The sequence below is a fragment of the Stegostoma tigrinum genome, chromosome 10, assembly GCF_030684315.1.
Source record: "Stegostoma tigrinum isolate sSteTig4 chromosome 10, sSteTig4.hap1, whole genome shotgun sequence".
NCBI lineage: Eukaryota > Metazoa > Chordata > Chondrichthyes > Orectolobiformes > Stegostomatidae > Stegostoma > Stegostoma tigrinum.
Window position 1 is genome coordinate 394,100 of NC_081363.1, and position 19,764 is coordinate 413,863.

The 19,764-nt window shown below is 45.5% G+C and overlaps 1 protein-coding gene across 5 annotated transcripts in view; it reads left to right on the top strand.

Annotated features, from left to right (window-relative positions):
• pomt2 (protein-O-mannosyltransferase 2) overlaps positions 1 to 19,764 on the top strand; it is a 171,769-nt gene that overhangs the window by 88,069 nt on the left and 63,936 nt on the right. For all 5 annotated transcript variants that reach the window (XR_009446209.1, XM_059648869.1, XM_048537901.2 and 2 more), the window contains exons 13-14: positions 3,411 to 3,562; positions 17,221 to 17,312. Coding sequence is in view for 4 of the 5 variants with exons in the window: in XM_059648869.1 (XP_059504852.1) it covers positions 3,411 to 3,562; positions 17,221 to 17,312 (244 nt within the window). In the remaining variant the exon portion in view is untranslated. The remainder of the gene's footprint in view (positions 1 to 3,410; positions 3,563 to 17,220; positions 17,313 to 19,764) is intronic.

The window sequence follows — 19,764 nt, forward strand, 5'->3', positions numbered from 1 at the left end:
TTGGGATGAACCTCTACTGTGAAGAAGTTGCCCCTCGGGCCGTGCTTCAATCTTTGCCCTCTCACCTTAAACGTGTGTCTTACACTTATTAATTGCCCATTCCTGGAAAAATGGGCATTCGTCCTATCTATAGTAAGCAAGTTGTAAGGAGGCATTGGATCGGGGGAAATGTGGCAGATTGAATTCAGAATTGGCTGACCCTTAAGACAAAGGGTGGTAGTGGACGCAAAATATTCAACGTGGTGCTTAGTTACGAGTGGTGTACCACAAGGATCTGCTCTGGGTCCTCTCCTATTTGTGATTTTTGTAAATGATTTGGATGAGGGAGTGGAAGGGTGGATTAGTGAGTTCTCAGACAATGCAAAGGTGGGTCGAGTTGTAGATAGTGCGGAGGGCTGTTCTAGGTTACAAAAGGACACTGATAGGATGCAGAGCTGGGCTGAGAAGTGGCAGATGGAGTTTAAACCTGGAATGTCTGAGGTGATTCATTTTGGAAGGACAAACTTGAAAGCAGAATACAGGGTTAACGGAAAGATTCTTGGCAGTGTGTAGGAGCAGAGGTATCTTGGATTCATGTTCACAGTTCCCTGAAAGCTGCCACCCAGGTGGATAGAGTTGTTAAGAAGGCATATGGTGTGTTAGCTTTCATTAATAGAGGGATTGAGTTCAAGAGCAGTGAAGGTATGCTCCAGCTATACAAAAGCCTGGTTCGGCCACTTCTGGAGTCTTGTGTCCAGTTCTGGTCACCTCATTACAGGAAAGATGTGGAAGTGTTAGAAAAGGTGCAGAGGAGATCTACCAGGATGCTGCCTGGAATGGAGGGAAGGTCTTACAAGGAAAGGTTGAGAGAGCTAGGGCTTTTCTCTTTAGAACGATGAAGGATGAGAGGTGACTTGATAGACGTGTACAAAATGATCAAGGTGTTGATGGGGTGAACAGCCAGAGCCTTTTTCCCGTGGTGGAGGTAGCTATTACAAGCAGGGCACAATTTTAAAGTGAGTGGAGGTAGATATCGGGGAGCCCCAACATAAAGAAGTAGGTTTTATACGCAGCGAGTGGTCGGTGCGTGGAATGCATTGCCGGAGAATTTGGTGGAGTCGGCCTCATTAGGGACATTTAAGCAGCTATTAGATAGGCGTATGGATGATAGCATATGGTAGCGGTGGAAGTTAGACCTTAGGATTAGGGTAAAAGTTTGACACAACATCATGAGCTGAAGGGCCTGTACTGTGATGTTTAGTTGTATGTTCTATATCACCTCCTGATTTATACCCCTCATTCTCCTACATTCCAAGGAATAAAGTTCTCTCCTGGCCAACCTCTCCCTGTAACTCAGGCCTCCTAGTCCTGGAAACATCCTTCATAAATCTTTGCACACTTTCCAGTTTAACTCTGTCTTTCCTAGAACAGGGTGACCAAAACTGTACACAGCACTCCAAGGCTGGCTTCACCAACGACTTGTACAATTATAACATTACATCCCAACTCCTGTACTCAGTTCCTCAACTAATGAAGGCCAGCATGCTAAAAGCCTTCTTCACCTCCCTGTCCACCTGTGATGCTGCTTTCAACAAGCTCTCTCCACTATTACCCCTAGGTCCTACGTGGCCTACCCTGAAATCTTAGACTGTGACTCCTGGTTCTGGACTCCTGTAAAACATCTTTCCTGCATTTCCCTGTCTTATCCTGTTAGAGTTTCATAGGTTTCTATGAGATTCGTTCTTGTAAACTCCATTAAATACAATGCAAATGGATGATGTCATCTCAGGCTCCACTCCACTTTCCTGCTGGCTCTCCATTACTCTTTTTAACCTATTGCTAATTAAAAATCTGTCTGTCTCCTCAAATTTACTCAATGCCTTGGTGTCTGCTGCATTCAGAGGTTCCTCCTCATATCTGCTTTACATCTGCCACCTCTTTGTCCCACAAGGTGAAACATCACTTCTATCTCTACTTTGTCAATCCCCTTTGGCATCTTGGATACCTCCAATTAGATTCCCTCGTATCCTTCAAACCTGTCGCAAGTACAGATCTAAACTATTCAATCTCTTCATGAGGCAAGCTTTTCATCCCCAGAATTAATTTAACGAAGCCTGCAATCACATTGCTCCTTGGGTGAGGGGATCAAACTGTACACAGCGCTCCAAATGTGGTCTCACCAATCCTGTGGATAATTGCAACAACACTTAACTACTTTTATACTGTCACTGCTTTTGACAATAAATGCCAAAATTCCATTTCCTTCTGTATTACCTACATTCTAGGTTTCTCTAACTCCTCCATGCAGACACTCAACTTTCTCTGCACCGTAGCATTCTGATTGTCTACACTTAAAGTAAGTTGCCTTTTCATTTCCCCCAAATAAAATAGACAACCTCACATTTTTCCACCTTAAGCTCCACCATAAATGTTTGGTCCATTCAACTAACCTATTCAAATTCAATTGTAAATTTTAGTTTTGTAGGTGCAACTTAGGTTCCCACCTATTTTAGTAGGTGAGATTATCTGCCCTCCTTGCCATTCAGATGTTGATCCAACGTGACTACAATCCCAGACCTGACTACTGACAACCTGAACAAAATGCTTTTCTCCTGCATCTCCCTATCGCAGCCATACCTCTGTATCTGTCTCACTTGTCTACTCATTCAGTCAGTCACCTGTTCACCTGAACACCAGCTCACTTTGACAGTCATTGCAGCTGGATAGAAGCTTTGGTACAATGTTTCACTAAACACATGCTCATTCTGGGAAGACTGTTGTAGTATGTAATGTTGATTTAATTCTAATGCAAATTTGGGTTTATTTTTGATGCAAAAAAAGTATTTTTGAGACACATTATCCCTAACTATAACCAAAAGTACAGCTAAGATGTATGATTGGAATGTAGGAGCAAGTGATTCCAGCTATCTTTCACTGGTCACTTCTTGAGTGAGCTGTTGAGGCTGAGCGAGATTTTTAATCAGGAAGGGAATTGAGCTTTAAGGGGAAAAGGCAGGAACATAGAGTTGCGGACGATCAAATCAACCACAATCTCATTGCATGGTGGAGTGGACTTGATTAGCTGGGTGAGATAACAAGGCATAGAGCTGGATGAACACAGCAGGCCGAGCAGGAAAGCTGACGTTCAGGGCCTAGACGCCGCTTCAGAAATGCGATAGGGTTAGGGTTAGGGAAGGCATTTCTGTAATAATCTTATGGTGTTTGGTTGTTGAACCATTAATAGAGACTGATTATCTTTCATTACTGTTATATCATGCGACTTCCGGGTGATAGAAAGTGAACTAAAATGAACCGTGGTTCTCTTTTTATAGTGTTATGGTGTTGTAGTGGTGTATAGGATAAGGAAATAACTGCAGTGATAAAGTTGAGTTCTGATCCTGATAGTTGAATGCTGCTGTATTTGTTTGCAGAATGGAACTGGAGATTCAAATGACTTCTGGAAAATTGAGGTGATTGGGGGACAGAAGGGAGACCTGATTAAAGTTCTAAGAAGTAAAATTCGATTAATCCATGTGGCAACTGGCTGTGTCTTGTATTCTTCTGGGAAAACCTTGCCCAAGTGGTGAGTATTGTTTGTTGATTCAAGTAAGTGAACCATTAGCTTTTGATTTTATGGAATCACAGAAATGTTATGGTGCAGAAGGAGGTCATTCAGCCCATTGTTTCTCACTGGCTAGTTAAATGAGAATTGTTACGTGGCTACAGAGACAGTAGGAACTGCCAATGTTGGAGAATCTGAGATATCACGGTGTGAAACTGGATGAACACAGCAGGCCAAGCAGCATCAGAGGAGCAGGAAAGTTGATGTTTTGATTCAAGACCCTTCTTGTTACCTGGTGCCAATATCATGCTTGTTGGCTGTTGGTTTGTTCGCCGAGCTTGGCAAATGAATTGCAAACGTTTCCTCTCCAGTCGAGAAGACATCATCAGTGCGTAGGTGGGTGATTCCTCTGGTGCTTGCCTTTATGTAGGTTGCCTAAGAGTAGTTAATGTTCTCGATTTTGATTGGTAGATATTTTAGTAGTTCATGTTCTCGATTTTGATCAAAATAGAGAACATTAACTACTAAAATATCTACCAATCAAAATCAAGAACATTAACTACTCTTAGGCAACCTATATAAAGGCAAGCACCAGAGGAATCACCCACCTACGCACTGATGATGTCTTCTCGACTGGAGAGGAAATGTTTGCAATTCATTTGCCAAGCTCGGCGAACAAACCAACAGCCAACCAATTTACCCGAGCTACCAATATTTCACAACATCTCTAATCATGCTTGCTCCCCATACCCTTGAACATGATTTTTATCCAAAAATTGACCTATTGCCTCGGTTGAACCAGCTTCTGCCAGACTTCCAGGCAATGCATTCTGTACCCTAACTATTCACTATATGCGTGAAAAAAAGAGTTTGTTCATTTCACCTTTGCTTCCTTTTGCAGAGCACTTTAAATCTATGCCCTTTTGGTGTTTTTACAAGTAGGAACAGTTTTTCTCCCTACCTAGTCCACACATGATCTTGAAAATCTCTTATCAGAATTAAACATTATTGCTGAGAATCACTGAGCCAAGGTTGAAGGGCTGGAAGCTCAACATTTGAGGGTATAAAAGTTTCAGGTACAAAATGGTGGGGAAGTAAGAGGGATCAGGGCATTGCATTTATTCATAAAGGAAATAATCACTATAATAATGCAGGAGGGTGACCTAGAAAGGTCTTTAAATGAGGCCATGTTGTTAGAGTTGAAAAATCAGAAAGGGGAGATTACCTTGGTGGGATTAAACTACAAGCCTCCCAACACGGAGGGTGAGAGAGGAGCAGACATGTAGGCAATTCCTAGAAAGGTGTGAGAGAAACAGGATCATATTTGGAAGGGATTTTAGCTTTGCTAACATTAACTGGAATCACCTCAATTTGAAGGGATTAGATGGGGTGGAATTTTGAAGTGCATCCAGGAGAGCTTTTACTGTCAATAGGTAGGTATTCCTACTAGAGATGGGGCAGCGCTCAACCAAATCCTAAAGAATGAAGCCGTCAAGTGGTTGAAGTTTCAGTGGGTGAGTGGAGTTAAGTGTCTGAACTGGGGGGCAAACCAATGTCACTGTTGTCAGACAATATCCAGCAAGGTTGCACTGAGAGCATCTTCACACAGGCAAGTCTACATTTGGCAAGTGGTAGCCTTTTAAAAGTAGTATAGCTAAAGTTCAAGGCCACTGTTTTCCTCTGAGTGAAGGCCAGGGGCAGCAAGTCCAGACTGTGAAACATTGACTCTTTTCTGGATACAGCTGACTGCACCAAAACACTGACCATTGGGAAAGGATCTTTGTGGTGTTGTATTTTCTCCCCAGAGCGCACACTTCCTGCTCTGAGGGGGCATCTGCTGATGCAAGACAAGCTGTGCATCCTCTTGGACTTGGGACGTGAGTTTCCAGAATGATTCTTGCATGTTGAGGAATATCAAGGGCTTGATTAAGAACAGAAAGGAAGCATATGTCTTCTACAGCGCACTATATAACAGGGGAGGAACTTCAAAATTGCAGAATGTAGGATATTGCTCTCCTAGTTTCCTTTTATAAGCAAAGTGGGGCCACGAAATATCTTTGGCAGTTGAGATCAAGGAAATCCCTAATTAGGCATAAGAATATTACTGTGGAAAGATTGGGACCTATTAGAGACCAAAGGAGTAACCTGTGGGCGGTGTCTTAAATGAATACCTCTCATCTGTATTCACCGAGAAGCAAGCCATTGTATCCAGGGATTTCAGTAAAAGATTAATAAGGAAGAAGTGTTGAAGGTTTTAGTTGGCATGCAGGTGGACAAATCCCCAGGACTTGATGGGATGTATTCCAGGTTGCTGTGAGTAGCCAGGGAAGAGATTGCTGAGGGCCTGGCAGTGATATTTAACATTTTGGCCGCAAGTGAAGTGTCAGATGACTGGACCATAGATAATTTTTAAAAATAGAATCCCTACAGTGTGGAAACAGGCCCTTCGGCCCAACAAGCCCACACCAACACTCTCAACATCCCACCCAGACTGTCCTCCTAATCTACACATCCCTGTACACTATGGGCAATTCAGCATGGCCAATCTACGTAGCCTGCACATCTTGGGATTGTGGGAGGAAACCGTAGCACCCGGAGGAAACACGCGCAGACACTGGGCGAATGTGCAAACTTCAAACAGACAGTGCCCAAGGGTGGAATCAAACCTGGGTCCCTGGCGCTATGAGGCAACAGTGCTAACCACTGAGCCACTGTGCCATCTGTGGTTCTTTTTGTTCAAGGAGGACAGCAGAAATAGGTCCGGTAACTACAGACTAGTTAGTCTGATGTCAGCGGTACAGAAACATCTGGAAAGAAAACTCTGAAGGGCAGGACTAATCAATACTTGGAAAAGCAAGGATTGATCAGGGATAGTCAGAACTGGTTTGTTAGGGGGAGATCCAGTCTGACACATTTAATTGAGATTTTTGGAAAAGGTGGCTATATGTTGACAGGGATTGTGCAGCTCATACAGTTTATATGCACTTCAGTAAGGCTTTTGACAAGGTCCCACATGGAAGGCTGGTCCAAAAGGTAGGAGCACATGGGATCCTCTACAGGTTGACAAACTGGGTTCAAAATGGACTTGCTAAGTAGGAGGTGAAGGGTGGTGGTAGAGGGTTGTTTTTGTGACTGAAAGCCTGTGATCAGCAGTGTACCACAGGGATCGGTGCTGGACCTTTGCTGTTAGTTATGTGTGTAAATTACTTGGATGTGAATGTAGAAGGTATAGTTAGCAGTTTGACACAATTTGATAGTGGTGTTGATACTAAAGAGGACCTTGGGCTGCACTCTGATATTGACCAGCGAGTAAACTGGTCATAGCAATGGTAGATGGAGCTTAATCCTGGTAAGTGCAACATGGTGCATTGAGGGAGTTCTGACAAGGATACACACCAACACCAACACCAACACCAACCCCCCTCCCACCACCCCCAGAGAGTAGTGGGTCAAAAGTGTTGAGGAGAACGGCAATCTTGGAGTTCACGTTCACAGTTCCCTGAAAGCTGCCAACCCAGGTGGACAGAATTGTTAAGAAGGCGTACTGTGTGTTCACTTTCATTAATAGAGGGATTGAGTTCAAGAGCCGTGAAGTTATGCTCCAGCTATACAAAAGCGTGGTTTGGCCACATAAGACCATAAGACATAGGAGTGGAAGTAAGGCCATTCGGCCCATCAAGTCCACTCCGCCATTTAAATCATGGCTGATGGGCATTTCAACACCACTTCCCTGCACCCTCCCCATAGCCATTGATTCCTTCTGAGATCAAGAATTTGTCAATCTCTGCCTTGAAGGCATCCAACGTCCCGGCCTCCACTGCACTCTGCGGCAATGAATTCCACAAGCCCACCACTCTCTGGCTGAAGAAATGTCGTCTCATTTCAGTTTTAAAGTTACCCCCTCTAATTTTAAGGCTGTGTCCACGGGTCCTAGTCTCACCGCCTAACGGAAACAACTTCCTAGCGTCCACCCCTTCTAAACCATATATTATCTTGTAAGTTTCTATTAGATCTCCCATCAACCTTCTAAACTCTAATGAGTACAATCCCAGGATCCTTAGCCGTTCATCATACGTTAAACCTACCATTCCAGGGATCATCCGTGTGAATCTCCGCTGGACACGCTGCAGGGCTAGTATGTCCTTCCTGAGGTGTGGGGCCCAAAATTGGACACAGTATTCTAAATGGGGCCTAACTAGATCTTTATAAAGTCTCAGAAGCACATCGCTGCTTTTATATTCCAACCCTCTTGAGATAAACGACAACATTACATTAGTTTTCTTAATCACGGACTCTACCTGCAAGTTAACCTTTAGAGAATCCTGGACCAACACTCCCAGATCCCTTTGCACTTCTGATTTGTGAATTTTCTCACCATTTAGAAAATAGTCCATGCCTGTATTCTTTTTTCCAAAGTGCAAAACCTCACATTTACTCACGTTGAATTTCATCAGCCATTTCCGGGACCACTCTCCTAAACTGTCTACATCTTTCTGCAGCTTCCCCACCTCCTCAGTGCTACCTGCCTGTCCACCTAACTTCGTATCATCGGCAAACTTCGCCAGAATGCCCCCAGTCCCTTCATCCAGATCATTAATATATAAGGTGAACAGCTGTGGCCCCAACACTGAACCCTGCGAGACACCGCTCGTCCCCGGTTGCCATTCTGAAAAAGAGCCTTTTATCCCAACTCTCTGCCTTCTGTCAGACAGCCAATCCTCAATCCAAGCCAGGTCTGGAGCATTGTGTCCAGTTCTGGTCGCCTCTTTATAAGAAAGATGTGGAAGCATTAGAAAAGGTGCAGAGGAGATTTACCAGGATGTTGCCTGGAATAGAGGGAAGGTCTTGCAAGGAAAGGTTGAGAGATCCAGGGGTTTTCTCTTCAGAACAACAAAGGATGAGAGGTGACTTGATAGCGGTGCACAAAATGATTAGAGGTATAGGTAGACAGCCAGAGACTTTTTTTCTTGGGTGGAGGTAACTTTTGAGGGGACGTAGCTTTAAAGTGAGAGGATGTAGATATCGGGGGGAGACGTCAGAGGTAGATTCTTTCCTCAGAATGGTCAGGACATGGAGTGCATTGCCAGAGAGGGTAGTGGAGTTGGCCTCGTTAGGGGCATTTAAGCAACTGTTAGGTAGGCATGTGAATAATGGTATAAAGTAGCAGTGGAGATTAGATAAATCTTAAATTTTGGGTAAAAGTTCAGCATAACATCGCAGGCCAAAGGTCCTGTACTGTGCTGTACTGCTCTGTTATGAGGACAGCCTGGATAAGCTGTGTTTGTTTTCCCTGAAGCAGAGGCGACTGAGGTGGGATCTGCTTGAAGTATACAGAATTGAGAGGTATAGTCAATAGATTGTGAGAATCTCATCCCTGTGACAGACTTGTCTAAGAACAGAGGGCACAAGTTTAAGGTGAGGAGCAAGTGGTTTGGAGCAGATTTGAGGATAAAAATTTTTCCCAGAAGCTGTGGACCATGCTGCCTCAGAGGCTGGTGGAGGCAAGTACTCTCTCAACCATGAAGAAGCAACTGGATGAGCACACACAAAATGCCAGGGCAATGAACCGAAGGCAGGTAAATTGGTTTAGTGGTGTTTGGTATTCGTTGGTGGGCCAAAAGGCCCATTTCCATTTTGTTATTTCGAGTTCCCTTAATTTGTTGTTCTCCCATATTCAAAAAGGGAAGTAGGGAGAAAGCAGGTAATTATAGACCAGTAAGTGGCATGGTGGCTCAGTGGTTAGCACTGCTGCCTCAGTGCCAGGGACCTGGGATTAACTCCACCGTCTGGCAACTGTGTGGAGTTTGCACGTTCTCCCCATGTCTGTGAGGGTTTCCTCTAGGTGCTCTGCTTTACTTGCACAGTCCCAAGATGTGCAGGTTAGGTTGTTTTCACCATGCTAAATTGCCCACAGTGTTCATGGATGTGTAGATTAGAGGGATCGTCGAGTGTCTCTGTGGACTTGTTGGGCCGAAAGGCCTGTTTCCGTGCTGTACGGATTCTGTGATTCTCACATAGTAGTAGGGAAAATTCTCAAATTAATTATCAAGGGCTTTATAGTGGAGCTTTTAGAAAGCAGTGGCAGGATCAGATAGAGATAACGGGAACTGCAGATGCTGGAGAATCCAAGATAACAGTGTGGAGCTGGATGAACACAGCAGGCCGAGCAGCATCTCAGGAGCACAAAAGCCGACGTTTCAGGCGTAGACCCTTCATCAGAAAAGGGGAAGGGGGAGAGGATTCTGAAATAAATGGGGAACGATGGGGAGGCAGACTGAAGATGGATAAAGGAGAAGATAGTTGGAGAGGAGAGTATAGGTGGGGAGGTAGGGAGGGGATAGGTCAGTCTGGGGAGGACGGACAGGTCAAGGGGTGGGATGAGGTTAGTAGGAAATGGAGGTACGGCTTGAGGTGGGAGCAGGGGATAGGTGAGAGGAAGAACAGGTTAAGGAAGCTGGGACGAGCTGGACTGGTTTTGGGATGCAGTGGGGGGAGGGGAGATTTTGAAGCTTGTGAAGTCCACATTGATACCATTGGGCTGCAGCGTTCCCGAGCGGCATATGAGGTGCTGTTCCTGCAACCTTCGGATGGCATTGTTGTGCCACTGCAGGAGCCCCAGGATGGACATGTCGTCTAAGGAATGGGAGGGGGAGTTAAAACGCTTCAGGACTGTGAGGTGCAGTTGTTTATTGTGAACCGAGCGTAGGTGTTCTGCAAAGCAGTCCCCAAGCCTCCGCTTGGTTTCCCCGATGTACAGGATGCCTCAACGGGTACAGTGGATGCAATATACCACATTGGCAGATGTGCAGGTGAACATCTGCTTGATGTGGAAAATCATCTTGGGGTCTGGGGTGGGGATGAGGGAGGAGGGGTGGGGGCAAGTGTGGCACTTCCTGCAGTTGCAGGGGAAAGTGCCGGGTGTGGTGGGGTTGGCGTGGAGCGTGGAGCGGACAAGGGAGTTGCGGAGAGAGTGGTCTGTCCAGAAGGCAGACATGGATGGGGATGGAAAAATGTCTTTAGTGATGGGGTTGAATTGTAGATGGCGGATGTGTCGGAAGATGATGCGTTGTATGCGGAGGTAGGTGGGGTGGCATGTGAGGACTAGGGGGATTCACTTTTGGCAGGGTGTGAGGGATGAGTTGCGGGAAATGTGGGAGACTCTCTTGAGGGCGTTCTCGACCACTGCGGGGGTGAAGTTGCAGTCCTTGAAGAACGAGGACATCTGGGATGTAGGGGGGAGTGGACTGCCTCATCCTGGGAGCAGATGTGGCGGAGGCGAAGGAATTGGGAATAGGGGATGGAATTTTTGCAGGAAGGTGGGTGGGAGGAGGTGTATTCTCAGTAGCTGTGGGAGTCGGTGGGTTTGAAATTGACATTGGTTTCTAGGTGGTTCCCTGAGATAGAGACAGAGGTCCAGGAAGGTGAGGCATGTGTTGGGGATGGTCGAAGGTTGCAGGAACAGCAACTCATGTTCTGCTTGGGGAAAAATGCAGCCCAATGGTATCAATGTGTATTTCACAAGCTTCAAAATCTGCGCCCCCCCCACCCCCCCACCCACTCCTCCCCCCCCCCCCCCCCCCCCCCCCCCCCCCCCACCCACTCCCCCCCACTGCATCTCAAAACCGGCCCAGCTCGTTCCTGCCTCCTGCCTCCCTAACCTGTCCTCCTTCTCACCTATCCCCTCCTCCCTGGACTGACCTATCCCCTCCCTACCTCCCCACCTATACTCTCCTCTCCATGTATCTTCTCCTCTATCCATCTTCAGTCTGCCTCCCCGTCTCTCCCTATTTATTTCAGAATCCTCTCCCTAACCCCTTCTCTGATGAAGGGTCTAGCCCCGAAACATCAGCTTTTGTGCTCCTGAGATGTTGCTTGGCCTGCTCTGTTCATCCAGCTCCTACTTTGTTATCGCAGGATCAGATAGAGTCAGCACAGATTTATAGAAGGGGAAATCATGCTTGATAGATCGTTTGGAATTCTATGAAGATTTAACAAGTAAAGTTGACAAGGAGGAACCAGTTGATGTCATATGTTTGGACTGTCAAAAGCAGTTCTCGAAGTCCCGCATAAGTGATTCCAGTGATAGATTAAAGTGTATGGGATTGGGGTAAGTGTATTGAGATGGATAGAAAACTGGTTGGCAGAGAGAAAACACAAAACAAAGAGTAGGAATCAATGGATCCTTTTCAAATTGGCAGGCAGTAACTAGTGGAGTTCCACAGGATTGGTGCTGGGATCTCAGCTGTTCACAAAATATATTAGTGATTTGGATGAGCGAAAAAATGTGACATCTCCAAGCTTGCTGATGATACCAAGTTTTGTGGGAAGGTGATCTGTGACGAGGATGCAGAGATAGTTCAGCATGGTCTGGACAGCTTGGGTGAGTGGGTAAACCAATGGCAGATGCAGTATAATTTGGATAAATGAGGTTATTCACATTGGAAGCAAAAACAAGAAGGCAGATTGCTAACTGAATGAGTACTACTCCTGTTTGTGTCTGCTCAGATATTGAAGCAGTCCACATTTTAATGGAACAAGATCTGGACCATTTCCAGGCTTGGGCTGACAAGATTTTATTTTTTTATTTATTTAACCATTCATGGGATGAGGGTGTTGCTGGCTAGACCAGCATTTATTGCTCATCCCTAAATGCAGAGAGGGTAGTCAAGAGTCAGCCACATTGCTGTGGGTCGAGAGTCACGTGTAGGTCACACCAGGTAAGGATGGTGCTTTCACTCCCTAAAGGACATTGTCAGGAAAAACCCATCTGGTTTACCAATCAACAGTGGATTCATGGTTTATCAGTAGACTCTTGATTCCACACTTGTTTTTACCGAATTCATATTCCACCATCAGCCGTGGCCGAATTCGAACTTGTCTTTGAACATCAGCTGGGTTTCTAGATTCACAATCCACTTAATTCCATTAGGCAATCACATCCTCTGGCAAGTGACAAGTAACATTCGCGCCACGTATCTGCTGCCCTTGTTTGAGATGGAAGAGATCGTGGGTTTTGAAGATGTTGTCTGAGGATCTTTGGTGAATTGGTAGAGTGATTCTGTGATAATGAAGTTTCCCAGCTGTGTCTTTCAGAAATACAAATTGGATAATCTGACACTTTTCCACCCTGGTATGACTGAACTTCATCTGCATTAACTGTGCCCACTCCTTTTTAATACATTTGTGGCACTTAGGCATCGCTGGCTGACCAGCATTTATTGCCATCCATGATTTCCCTTGAAGGTGGTGGTGATCTGCCTTGAACCACTGCAGTCCACCTGCTGTAGTTGACCCACAGTGCCCTTGGGGATTTCCAGGATGTTAACCCAAAGACTATTTTGTAGATAGTCCACACTGCTGTTACTGATCATATGTAGACGGTTCATAGTAACCCCCAGAATGTTGATAGTGTGGGACCAAGTCATAGTAATACCACTAAATATCAAAGGGTAGTGGTTAGATTGTGTCTCATTGCTGAAGGTCATAGCATGGCATTTGTGTGATGCAAACGTTACCTACCACTTGTCAGCCGTCAGCATCTCTGAAGAAAAACTCAGTCCATGTTTCGTGTCCAGTAACCCTTCCTCTCTGAACCTGAAACATTAGCTCTGAGCTTTCCTTCGCAGATGTTGCCAGACCTGCTGAGCTTATCCAGCAACTCACGCTTTTGTCCCTGAATTATGGCATCCACAGTTCTTTCGGTTTTTATTGTCCGAGTTTTGTTGCATTTGAACATGGGCTGCTTCAGCATCTGTGGAGTTGGGAATGGTGCTGAACATCCCCACTTCTGACCTGACGTGGTGTAAAGGTCATTGATGAAACAGATGAAGGTGGGTGGGTCTAGGACACTACCCTGAAGAACTCCGACAGAAATGTTCTGGGGCTGAGATTATTGACCTCACCCACCACAACTACCTTCCTATGTGCCAGGTATGACTCCAGCCACTGGAGAGATTACCTTTGATACCTGTTGCTTTAAGTTTTACTGAGGCTGCTTGATGCTGGGTTGAATATGCCTTGATGTCAACAGCTATCACATTCACCTCACCTCATCTCTGGAATTCAGATCATTTGTCCACACTTGAACCAAGGCTGTAATGAGACCAGGAGCTGAATAGCCCTGCTGGAACCTAAACTGGGCATTGCTGAGCAGGTACTACTTGATGACACCTTCTGTCACTTTACTGATAATCAAGCATAGATTGATTGGGCAGTAATTGGCTGAGTTGGATTTATGATAACACAGTCTGGAGCATGAGGAGCACAGTGGGCCAGGCAGCATCAGAGAACCAGGAAAGTTGAAGTTTCGTGTTGGGACCCTTCTTCAGAACGTTTTCCAGCTCCACACTGTGTTGTCTCTGACTCCAGCATCGGCAGATCTTACTATCTGTGTGTTGGATTTGTCTTGCTTTTTGTGTACAGGACAAACCTGGGCAATTCTCCATTTTGTCGAGTGGATGCCAGGGTTGTAACTGTACTGGGACAGCTTGAGTCGGGGAACAGCAAATTCTGGAGCACAGTTTATTAGTACTATTGCTGGAATGTTGTTGGGGTTGATCTCTTTTACAATGTCCAGCACCTCGAACTGTTTTTTAATAGTGCAGGGAGTGTGTCAAAGTGGCTGCAGATTGGTACCCCTGATGCTGGGCACCACTGGAGAAGACAAATGGATCATCCACTTCTGAGTGAGGATTGCTGTCAGTGATTCAGCCTTATCTTGTGCTGTGCTCTTCTAACATTAAGGATGAGGGGATCTGTGGAGCTGCTGCCACCACCTCCATTGCCGTTGGGAGGCAGCAGCCGGGTGGCCGTATTGCCGGACCATTAATCCAGAGTCCCAGATAATGTTCCGGGGATCTGGCTTCAAATCCCACCACGGGGCATATATCCAGAATGAAGAATCGAATGATGATCATGAATCCATTTTCGATAAAACCCACCTAGTTGACTAATGTCCTTCAGGGAAGGAATCTGCCATCCTTACCTGGTGTGGCCTACATGTGACTCCAGACCCACAGCCATGTGGTTGCCTCTTAACTGCCCTCTGGGCATTTGGGGATGGGCAGTAAATGCTGCCTAGCCAGTGACATCCTCATCCCGTTAATAAGTAGAAAGCAAAAACCATTCCCACCTGGATATGGCAGGACTGCAGAGCTCAGATCTGATCTGTTGGTCCTTGGATCACTTAGCTCTCTATTATTTGCTAGTTATGTTTGACGTGCAAGCAGTCCTGTTTTGAGACTTCAACTTGACATCTCATTTTCAAGCATGTCTGGTACTGCTTCTGACATGCCATTCTGCACTCCATTGAACCGGGGTTTACCCCTGGCTTGATAACACTGGTTCAGTGGGGGTTCTGCCTAGATAAGTATGTACCTGTCAGGGAGGAAGCTGCAGAGCGTGGGAGCCATGGTTTACGAAGGAGGTGGAATCTCTGGTCAAGAGGAAGAAGAAGGCTTATGTTAGGATGAGATGTGAAGGCTCAGTTAGGGTGCTTGAGGGTTACGAGGTAGCCAGGAAAGATCTAAAGAGAGAGCTCAGAAGAGCCAGGAGGAGACATGAGAAGTTGTTGGGGGATAGGATCAGGGTAAACCCTAAGGCTTTCTATAGGTATTTAAGGAATAAAAGAATGACGAGAGTAAGATTACGGCCAATCAAGGTTAGTAGTGGTAAGTTGTGTGTGGAGTCAGATGAGATAGGGGAAGCACTAAATGAATATTTTTCAACAGTATTCACTCTAGAAAACGATAATGTTGTCGAGGAGAATACTGAGATTCAGTCTACTAGACTAGGTAGGATTGAGGCTCACAAGGAAGAGGTACTAGAAATCCTACAGAGGGTGAAGATAGATAAGTCCCCCGGACCGGATGGGATTTATCCTAGGATCCTCTGGGAAGCCAGGGAGGAGATTACAGAGCCTTTGGCATTGATCTTTAACTTGCCATTGTCTACAGGAATAGTGCCAAATGACTGGAGGATGGCAAATGTGGTTCCCCTGTTCAAGAAGGGGAGTAGAGACAACCCTGATAATAGACCAGTGAGCCTTACCTCAGTTGTTGGTAAAGTGTTGGAAAAGGTTATAAGAGATAGGATTTATAATAATCGAGAAAAGAATAAATTGATTAGGGATAGTCAGCACAGTTTTGTGAAGGGAAGGTTGTGCCTCACAAAGCTTATATATCAAGTAATCAGATGGTTAGATATGGTTAGATAGGGAGAGCCTTTTTCCTCGGATGGTGACGGCGAGCACGAGGTGGCATAGCTTTAAATTGAGGGGTTAAAGATATAGGACAGATGTCAGAGGTAGTTTCTTTACTCGGAGAGTAGTAAGGGAATGGAACGCTTTGCCTGCAACGGTAGTAGATTTGCCAACTTTAGGTACATTTAAGTTGTCATTGGATAAGCATATGGACGTACATGGAATAGTGTAGGTTAGATGGGCTTGAGATCGGTATGACAGGTCGGCACAACATCGAGGGCCGAAGGGCCTGTACTGTGCTGTAATGTTCTATGTATGTTCTATGTACACCTCCGCTCGGTTCACAATAAACAACTGCACCTCCCGGTCGCAAACCATTTTAACTCCCCCTCCCATTCCTCAAACGACATGTCCATCCTGGGCCTTCTGCAGTGCCACAATGATGTCACCCGAAGGTTGCAGGAACAGCAACTCATATTCCGCTTGGGAACCCTGCAGCCCAATGGTGCCAATGTGGATTTCACAAGCTTCAAAATCTCCCCTCGCCCCACTGCATCCCAGAACCAGCCCAGCTTGTCCCTGCCTCCCTAACCTGTTCTTTCTCTCTCACCTATCCCCTCCTCCCACCTCAACCTGGACCTCCATTTCCCACCTACCAACCTCATCCCGCTCCCTTGACCTGTCTGTCCTCCCCGGACTGACCTATCCCGTCTCACCTCCCCACCCATACTCTCCCCTCCACCTACCTTCTCTATCCATCTTCGGCCTGCCTCCCCCTCTCTCCCTATTTATTTCAGAATCCTTTCCCCATCCCCCACTTTACGATGAAGGGTCTAGGCCTGAAACATCAGCTTTTGTGCTCCTAAGATGCTGCTTGGCCTGCTGTGCTCATCCAACTTCACATTTTGTTATGAGTATCAGTCCAATTGTTGTGGGCCTGGAGACCTGTTGAGCATGGCATATTTCCTTCCCTGAAGGGCATTAGTGTATCAGGTTTGTTTGGAACATTCGGGAGTGGTTTTCATAGTCATCAGTAGATTCTTGATTCCAGATTTTTTTTTGAATTCAAATACAACCATCAGTTGTAGAGAGAGATAATGGGAACTGCAGATGCTGGAGAATTCCAAGATAATAAAATGTGAGGCTGGATGAACACAGCAGGCCAAGCAGCATCTCAGGAGCACAGATTCAAATATGGTTCCCCAGGACATTAACTGAGATTCTGGGTTAACTGAGATTCTGGGTTAATAGTGTAGAGACAATACCACAAGGCTATCACCTCCCCGTTCATCCGTCCATATCCCTTTTTGGCCACCTCCTATGTGACCTAACTTAGTTCAAAATTGAAAATAGTACGTAGCAACAGTGGCCAAAGCCTGAGTACAGATATGATCACATGCTGCACCCCTTTCATTGAAAATCTTAACATAAATGTGAATCTTTGACCATACTGTGCCTTCTTATTTTTTGCTATTTCTAGGGGCTGGGAACAGGTTGAAGTCACCTGCAGTCCATACCTAAAAGAAACCCCGAATTCATTGTGGAACATTGAGGACCATGTTAATGCTAAGTGTAAGTGGGTACTACTGTAACTGTCATCATAGAACTCTTGTAATATCTGATCCTTGTTTTGATCATTCAGTACATAGCTTTTTGAAACAAGATTATAGATAAATATATGCATCTATATTTATTGAGCTATTTCTGTTTTTGGACTGTTGTGCCCATGTGCATGCAATAATTACTAAATACTAACACAGTTGTTCCTAATACCTTCATGGAAATAATATATGCACGTTGTTTCCAACCTCTTTCCAAGATCTTAATAAAGATATTCAAGGCTCTCCCATGACATTGGATGGGGAAAAAGACAAATGATACTAAACACCAGAGGGAATCAAAGTTGAAATTTTAAAAACAAAAAACGGTCCTTCAGCTTTCTCCATTCTGCAATCTGAAAACCTGATGCTTAAGAACAGAGTAAGATAATAAAGTGTGAAGCTGGATGAACACAGGAGGCCAAGCAGCATCTCAGGAGCACAAAAGCTGACGTTTCGGGCCTAGACCCCCCTCCTTCAGAGAGGGGCATGGGGTGAGGGTTCTGGAATAAATAGGGAGAGGGGGAGGCGGACCGAAGATGGAGAGAGAAGAAGATAGGTGGGGAGGGGATAGGTCAGTCCAGGGAAGATGGACAGGAGGTGGGATGAGGTTAGTAGGTAGGAGATGGAGGTGCAGCTTGGGGTGGGAGGAAGGGATGGGTGAGAGGAAGAACAGGTTAGGGAGGCACAGGCTGGACTGGTTTTGGGATGCAGTGGGTGGAGGGGAAGAGCTGGGCTGGTTTTGGGGTGCCAATCTTAATTCTCAGTTCAATCTACCTTGACAATCTATAAGTCTACCTAAGGTTACTCTAGAAGGGGAAGCTGCCGCAAAAATTTGAACAGATGAAGCTAGCTATCTCACTACGCAGTAAACAAAGAAACAAAGAAAGCTACAGCACAGGAACAGGCTCTCCAGCCCTCCAAGCCTGCGCCGATCAAGATCCTCTGTCTAACCTGGTCATCTATTTTCTAACGGTCTGTGTCCATTTGCGCCCTGTCCAAATATATCTTAAAAGACGCTAACGTGCCTGCATCTACCACCTCTGCTGGGAACGCATTCCAGGCGCCCACCACCCTCTGTGCAAAGAACTTTCCACGCATATCTCCCTTAAACTTTTCTCCTCTCACTTTGAACTCATGACCTCTAGTAATTGAGTCCCCCACTCTGGGGAAAAAGCTTTTTGCTATCCACCCTGTCTATACCCCTCATGATTTTGTAGACCTCAATCAGGTCTCCACTCAATCTCCGTCTTTCTAATGAAAATAATCCTAATCTACTCAACCTCTCTTCATAGCTAGCACCCTCCATACCAGGCATCATCCTGGTGAACCTCCTCTGCACCCTGTCCAAAGCATCCACATCCTTTTGGTAATGTGGCGACCAGAACTGTACACAGTACTCCAAATGTGGCCGAACCAAAGTCCTATACAACTGCAACATGACCTGCCAACTCTTGTACTCAATACCCTGCCCAATGAAGGAAAGCATGCCATATGCCTTCTTGACCACCCTATTGACCTGCGTTGTCACCTTCAGGGAACCATGGACCTGAACACCCAGATCTCTCTGTTCATCATTTTTCCCTAGGACTTTTCCGTTTACGGTATAGTTTGCCCTTGAATTTGATCTTCCAAAATGCATCACCTCGCATTTGCCCAGAATGAACTCCATCTGCCATTTATCTGCCCAACTCTCCAGTCTATCTATATTCTGCTGTAATCTCTGACAGTCCCCTTCACTATCAGCTACTCTACCAATCTTAGTGTCATCAGCAAACTTGCTGATCAGACCATCTACACCTTCCTCCAGATCATTTACATATATCACAAACAACAGTGGTCCCAGCACAGATCCCTGTGGAACACCACTGGTCACAGATCTCCAATTTGAGAAACTCCCTTCTACTACCACTGTCTGTCTCCTGTTGCCCAGCCAGTTTTTATCCATCTAGCTAGCACACCCTGGACCCCATGTGACTTCACTTTCTCCATCAGCCTGTCATGGGGAACGTTATCAAATGCTTACTGAAGTAAATGCATGATGGCTTTCTTCACTCGAAGGATATTGCTGTTCGGCCAAAAAGGCTCCCTGCCTACCCCACAAATTAGCATAGAACGTGTTTAATGCCTATGTGATGTCAGCTGTGCGGGTTGTGTGTCCCAGTGACTGGTAAACCAAATCAAACAGCATGTCCTGTAAACCATAAAGAAGGGCAACAGGCCACTCATGCTCAGCCAGCCTGTGCTTGCAAGCCTCATAAATATATCTAATATAATTCTGCTACTGAACTACATTTAAGAAAAAACAATCTGTGTTGTGCTAAGATTGAAACCAGAAAACCGTTAAAAATCATCAGTTTGCATTAGAGTGTAATCATTTCCGCATGCCAGAGGCTACATTTATAAAATAGTGGGCCTTGTTTTAT